At 36.8% G+C, this 6,962-nt stretch overlaps 1 protein-coding gene across 1 annotated transcript; it reads right to left on the bottom strand.

Moving 5' to 3' along the window:
• Positions 1-742: 742 nt before the first annotated feature.
• LOC149160976 (cyclin-dependent kinase B1-1-like) lies at positions 743-5,765 on the bottom strand. The gene is made up of 8 exons (XM_089436860.1): positions 5,468-5,765; positions 5,010-5,151; positions 4,507-4,568; positions 4,301-4,412; positions 1,672-1,765; positions 1,489-1,558; positions 1,233-1,371; positions 743-1,132 (listed from the first exon to the last, which is right to left on the bottom strand). Exons 1-8 carry the CDS (start codon positions 5,662-5,664, stop codon positions 1,040-1,042), a joined length of 909 nt encoding a protein of 302 aa, XP_089292986.1. The 5' UTR covers positions 5,665-5,765; the 3' UTR covers positions 743-1,039.
• Positions 5,766-6,962: the final 1,197 nt, after the last annotated feature.

Raw genomic sequence — 6,962 nt, 5'->3', positions numbered from 1 at the left:
AAAAACAAAGATCCAGCAGCTACAGCAGGAATATTTGCAAGTATCGATCACTAAAAAGAGCCAGTTAGTATTGTTGGCCAACAATAACATACATTTTCATGTGAGTAATATTAGCATGTTTTTTCAATCAAATTCAAATATTCATCCTCTATCGGAACGTGCTTCAACTTCAGATTTTCTAAAGTAATTTCCAAACACAGAAGAATAAAATTGCTTTCAAACAACAGAGAGCATCATGAAGAGCAGTGATAAAAAAATTACTGTTGGCCACTAATAACATACATTTTCATGTGAGTAATATTGGCATGCTTTTTCAATAAAATTCAAATATTCATCCTGTATCGGAACGTGCTTCAACTTCAGATTTTCTGAAGTAATTTGCAAACACACACAGGAATAAAATTGCTTTCAAACAACAGAGAGCATCATGAAGAGCAGTGATAAAAAAATTACCTATGCGATCCAGGCCTAGCCCAGATCACTTTGGCAGGTTACCAATTTCCTTTGATTAAAAAACTAAGTTCAAACAGGATAAAAAATTACTTATTTGATCCAAGGCCTAGCCCAAATCAATCAAACAAGTCACTGATTTCCCATATCACAAACAAACAAAAGCTATCGCATTCCATCACATCTCTGCTCAAACATGGATTTTCTACAATTTCAAACAACAAGAGGCAGAATTCCCTAACAAAGATGTTTCAACTTTTCTCAACCAAGTTCAAATATCCACATGCCACCATAAATTCAAAACATGCTTCAACTTCACATTTTCTAAAATTATTTTCAAACAACAACAGGCTTAAGCAAGAAGGGCCATGTTAAATCTGAGCGTAAATACTCGTGACAAAAGCTCCCAAGTGTGGGAAAACAATATTTGGGAAAGCTCCCACTGCTTGTTTGCTTGTGCAAACACTTCAAGTTACTTATATGGGCTTATGTTTGCCTTTGCAAAGATGAAAATCTCAGAAATGGAAGATCTCCAAAACCCCCAAATATGTCAAATCCTTATAAAATGCCTAAATCCTTGAAAGGAGTCTCAGAATTGAGATTTATCCAGGTCATCAAAATAAGGATGTTGCAATGCCTTCTTAGCTGAGATTCTTTTGGAGGGCTCATAAACCAGCATTTTCTGCAAAACACATGAATTCAAGTTTCTTTAGCCTACTATTCCTACAAAATGGTAAAGAAACAAAGAAATATAAGGGCAAGAATAGAAATTATGAACTTACAGTCAACAGGTCTACCCCACTTGGTTCCAAGTCTGGAACAGCACGACTTAAATCTTGAGGTCTCCATTCAGGATAGATATGCCAGTCCTTCAATTTAGTCACTCCCGGCCAAACTTCTTCATTTGGAGTTCCTAGAAACCTACAGGATGTAAAGTCTACAGCATGTAAAGTCTAAAGTACTAGAGCAAGAAGTTATTGTGCATTAGAATTTAGAAATGACGAATTTAGAATTTAGTCTTTTTGGTAAAATATTAACTTGAAAATGCTCATAAGTTGTTGCACTTCAGAATCTCCACAGAACAGAGCATGCATTCGGGACATTTCAGCTGCAAAATAGAAAACCTTCACAGATCAGGTGGCTTAGTAGACATGTCACTAAACATTTGTCCTCATCAAAAGCAAACTGAAACATCTAAGTAAACTTTCTATAAAAGCTTACCAAATATACAGCCAACAGACCAAATGTCAACAGGTGTAGAGTAGTGAGTAGCCCCCAAGAGCACTTCAGGAGCCCTGTACCAAAGGGTCACAATCTGTAGCAAAAACCAAAAACTTTCTCAATAAAGAAGGAATCCTGGCAAGATATAAGAATCTCAAGGACAAAATTGCATAAACTCCCAGATTGTGAATCCAGAATTTATGGCTTTACATTTTAATGTTATTTGCTCAAGAAATCTGAAAAGCTATGGAAAAACGTTGGTTAATTGTCCTACCTGCCTGGAATTAGTGATTTGTCACAAAAGTTATACAATTGATGAGAAAAATTAGAGCAAATTGATAATAAACGAGAACTTTGCCCCTTAATAATAGAGAGAGTGTTTTTAAAGCTTCCTAAACAGCCTTTTCTATAACACATTACCTATTAGTGATTTGTCACAAAAGTTATACAATTGATGATAAAAATTAGAGCAAATTGATAATAAACTAGAACTTTGCCCCTTAACAATAGAGATAGTGTTTTTAAAGCTTCCTTCACAGCCTTTTCTATAAATCTGAAAAAGCTCTGGAAAAACGTCGGTTAATTTGTCCTACCTGCCTGGAATTAGTGATTTGTCACAAAAGTTAACTGTTATACAATTAATGAGAAAAATTAGAGCAAATTGATAATAAACTAGAACTTTGCCCCTTAATAATAGAGATAGTGTTTTTAAAGCTTCCTTAACAGCCTTTTCTATAACAGAATACCTATTAGTGATTTGTCACATAAGTTATACAATTGATGAGAAAAATTAGAGCAAATTGATAATAAACTAGAACTTTGCCCCTTAACAATAGAGATAGTGTTTTTAAGGCTTCCTTCACAGCCTTTTCTATAACAGATTACCTATCCAATAAGAATCTCAAGGACCCCGTTACAATAAACAAAGATGTGGGTAATTTTATCCAGCGAATCGATTTGGATACAAAATTGTGGATCGCCGCTGCATTAATTCTGGAAACGTGAATCCAGAAATTAACGTGTATAGTTTATGTTATTTGCTAAAAAAATGTGATAATCTCCGCAAAGTGTTGCTCCAGAAAGAACAGCCCCTTTAACAAAAAGCTTGATCCTGGTAGTTGTCTCACCTGCCTGCACTAGAATAGAAGGGTTTAAATTCTGAATCTGTATTAGGGCTATGGTTTTTTATTTTTAATAAACTCTTAGAGGAATCAGTAACTCGTCGGGATTACCTGGGTGAGGCCCAGGCTCAAAGCCGACTGGATGCCACTATAACCGGTTGGCACTGGCCGCCCCTATAACCTATAGGCTGGTGCCAACATCCCACAAGCCAGCATATAACCTCTAGGCTAGTGTCAACAGCCCACAAGCCAGCATGTAACAGGAAACTCCCAGATTGTGAATCCAGAATTTATGGCCTTACATTTTCATGTTATTTGCTTAAGAAATCTGAAAAGCTCTGGAAAATCGTTGGTTAATTGTCCCACCTGCCTGGAATTAGTGATTTGTCACAAAAGTTATACAATTGATGAGAAAAATTAGAGCAAATTGATAATAAACTAGAACTTTGCCCCTAAATAATAGAGATAGTGTCTTTAAAGCTTCCTTCACAGCCTTTTCTATAACAGATTACCTATCCAATAAGAATCTCAAGGACCCCGTTACAATAAACAAAGATGTGGGTAATTTTATCCACGGAATCGATTTGGATACAAAATTGTGGATCGCCGCTGCATTAATTCTCGAAACGTGAATCCAGAAATTACGTGTATAGTTTATGTTATTTGCTCAGAAAATGTGATAATCTCCGCAGAGTGTTGCTCCAGAAAGACCAGCCCCTTCAACAAAAAGCTTGATCCTGGTAGTTGTCTCACCTGCCTGGACTTGAATAGAAGGGTTTAAATTCTGAATCTGTATTAGGGCTATGGTTTTTTATTTTTAATAAGTTTTTAGAGGAATCAGTAACTTGTCGGGATTACCTGGGTGAGGCCCAGGCCCAAAGCCGATTGGCTGCTATTATAACCTAGTCTAGTGCCCCACAAGCCAGCATATAACCTAGAGGCTAGTGCCACCAGCCCACAAGCAAGCATATAACTTCTAGGTTAGTGCCAAGTTGCCAACAGCCCACAAGCCAGCATGTAACAGGAAACTCATGACTTAGCAAGGGCCAAGACATTCCAAGGCACACCGGGGTGTGAAAGGAGTCATCTACCTTTGTAGCCTTATCACAATGGACCAACATGTCCCCGAAATTGAACCCGAGCTTCACTGGAAATTTTGAACTCTTTGGTTTTGTTTTGCTCCTGAAATTGAACCCGGGCTTCACTGGAAATTTTGAACTCTTTGGTTTTGTTTTGCTCCTAAAAAGCCAACCCTTTCAACCAAAGAGTTGACCAGTTGACCTGGTAGTTCTCTTACCTCCCTGGGCTATAAAGTGAGGGTTACAAATATGATGTGAATCCTGAACCTATGACATTAGGGCTATCTTACCTATTCAGTAGGAAACCAATTCCAATCCATAAGGAACCAAGACCCAACCCCCTCTAAAATCAATACCAGCAAAGGACCTTATTTTGAGCAAAACCCAGAAGCAGATATGGAAAAATGCAGAGAAAGGCCGAAAACTTACCTCATGAGTGTATTTCTTGATAGGAACTGTGAAAGCCCTTCCCAGGCCAAGATCTGCTATTTTTATCACACCCTTTTGCTTGTCCACCAGCAGGTTGTGAGGCTTCAAGTCCCTGCACGACAAAATCACAGGTTTCAGAAGAAACAGAAGGCAGAGGACAAAACTAACTTAGAAAAAAGAATACAGGAATAGACAGATATAAGCACCTGTGCATCACACCGCGACTGTGACAGTAGGCAACCCCCTGGCACAACTGGTACATGAAGCTCTGCAATTCATGCAAAAGCATAATCAATCAAACCACGGCCCAGAGAAAGCCCAAAATAACAAGAACAAACAACGAATGAATTACGTAGCCAAAAACCAACCCAGATTCAGAGAGGGCAAACACCCAATGAATTAGGGTTTTTCAAAACTTTATATTCTACTAAACTCCAATAGGCCGATTTGACCTAAACAGATCACTACATTCCTCCTGACATTAAATGGCCTGAATCAGAGTGTGGTAAATTCAAATATCTTTGGTCTTTACTATCAGACAGTATAGTAAATTTAAATATGACTGGATCTGCAAATCAGCTGTTAAAGACCACAACATTCCTCCCAACATTGAATGGGCTACATGGCCTGAATCACAGTATAGTAAATTCAAATTTCGGTGGTCTTTAGCAGCTGTTGTTGCAGATCCAAAATATGCCAAGGAATTTACCTTGATAACCTTGGGGGGCATTTTTGTGTGGCTGCGGCGATAACCATCAATGTACTTCTTGAGATCAGAGTCCATGTATTCAAAAACCAAGTACAGAAGCGGCTTCCCATTCTTGTTCTCAGTGTGTTCCACATCCAGCAGCCTGCACAAAATGGAATTTCAGAACAAACATAATACCTTACAACAAAAAGCACCTTAAAGAAGCATCCAGAGAGAACCTGCTTATACCCACAAAATGGGATTTCCTGACAAACAGGATACAAAAACATGCAGAGAGAATGTACACATACACACCACAAAATGGGATTTCAAAGCAAACATAATACCCTACAAAAGCAAATGCAGTCAAACAAACAGATGGGATCTCAGGACAAACATTATCCCTTCTAAAAACAAATGCTTTATCAAAAAAAAATTGCAGAGGATGTGCATATTCCTACAAAGTGCACCTTCATTACCTGACAATGTTCATATCCTGAGAAAGCATCTGCAGGAGAGAAATCTCGCGAAGGGCTGTGGGAGGAATTCCCTCGCCATCATTCTCCAGCCTGGTCTTTTTAAGGGCAACCAGTTTCCCTGTTTTCTTGTCCTTAGCCTTGTAGACCTTCCCATAGGTTCCTTCTCCCACTTTCTCCAGTTTCTCATAAGAATCCATTGTTTTGCTTTGTTTATAGCACAGAGATATAGATCGATCTGGAGAAAATAAGAGAACAAGGTTTGCAGAGCAGAAGATTCTACGATATATAGAATAAAGCAGATGGCAGATACAAGTGGGGGATAAACGGATAGATATAGCATTTTGAATTTACTTACCGTTAGGGTTAAGTGGATTCCGCGCGATTTGTGTTTTGTTTAATATTTGAAACTATAATTTTGAATAGAAGCAACGGTATTTCATGGTGTTTGTTTTCAAGCACTGGGTAGTTAGTACAGGTGGTTGTTATGCATGGAATTGTTAAGTTTTGATGTTGTGTGTAAAAAAATGTGTTTGATTATTTGTTTTGTTTTAATTATCTTATGGGAATGTTTATTTTGGGATAAGTTTTTCATAATTTTAATTTAATTATTATGTGGATGATAAAAATTTAACATCTATAAAATAATAATGATATGATTAATCTGAAAAACATTCTTGTTTACAATATGAATCACAAAAGCTTAAAACCTAACATTTATAAAATATTCTTAGTAATATACCTAAATTAAAAGATGAGATTTGTTTCTAAAGTAAATATATTTTTTTTGTCTTTTTAATTAAATTCATTAATTAACAAAAATGACATATGAAAAGTATTGTAACAAGTTCATTTATTACGGCCTGGAGTATGCCGTAAAACTGCTTCTGCTTGGCTAAGAGCTCGTCTTCCTCGGACGTAAGGAAACAGGTTAACGGCCCAAGACCCAGAGGCATCTGGCAGGAGTGAAAGCCTGCTCCCTTACGGACCACCAGCGGGTTATTACAGGTGGCGTGGTTTTCCTTGATAACGGTGATGAGTCAAATCGACATTCGCGGATAGCAGCCAGAGATGGTTGTCCTCACTGTTGGTTTGACACCTGAGTTTGATAGGTTTTGCCACCTTCGAAAAAAAAAAACAAGTTCATTTATTCATTAAGAATTTTTATGATAAAGTGGTTATATGTTTTTTTTTAAATGTGTATATGTTTAATTTATATATTCAATTTTTTTATCATTAATTATTATTATTATTATTATTATTTTAAATTTGTGGTCAAATCTTTATTTGTGTTGTTTAAACTAGTTTTTTTACTACATATATGGATTTACCCACCTTGAAAAACACTAAGGGCACTTTGATTGGGCAAAGTTCACCTATCAAACTTGTGATTCCAATGAATCCCTATCAGATTCTAGACAAATAGATAAGAAAATAAATCGGAACACTTTTCAAAAAGTCGCACTTAAAGACAAGTCGTTTTAAATAAAGTTATAAT

This window comes from Pinus tabuliformis, chromosome 5_2, assembly GCF_031772625.1.
Source record: "Pinus tabuliformis cultivar Carrire ecotype Pingquan chromosome 5_2, CPIR1, whole genome shotgun sequence".
NCBI lineage: Eukaryota > Viridiplantae > Streptophyta > Pinopsida > Pinales > Pinaceae > Pinus > Pinus tabuliformis.
The sequence above is the reverse complement of the archived record's forward strand: the minus strand, read 5'-3'. Positions and strand labels throughout refer to the sequence as shown.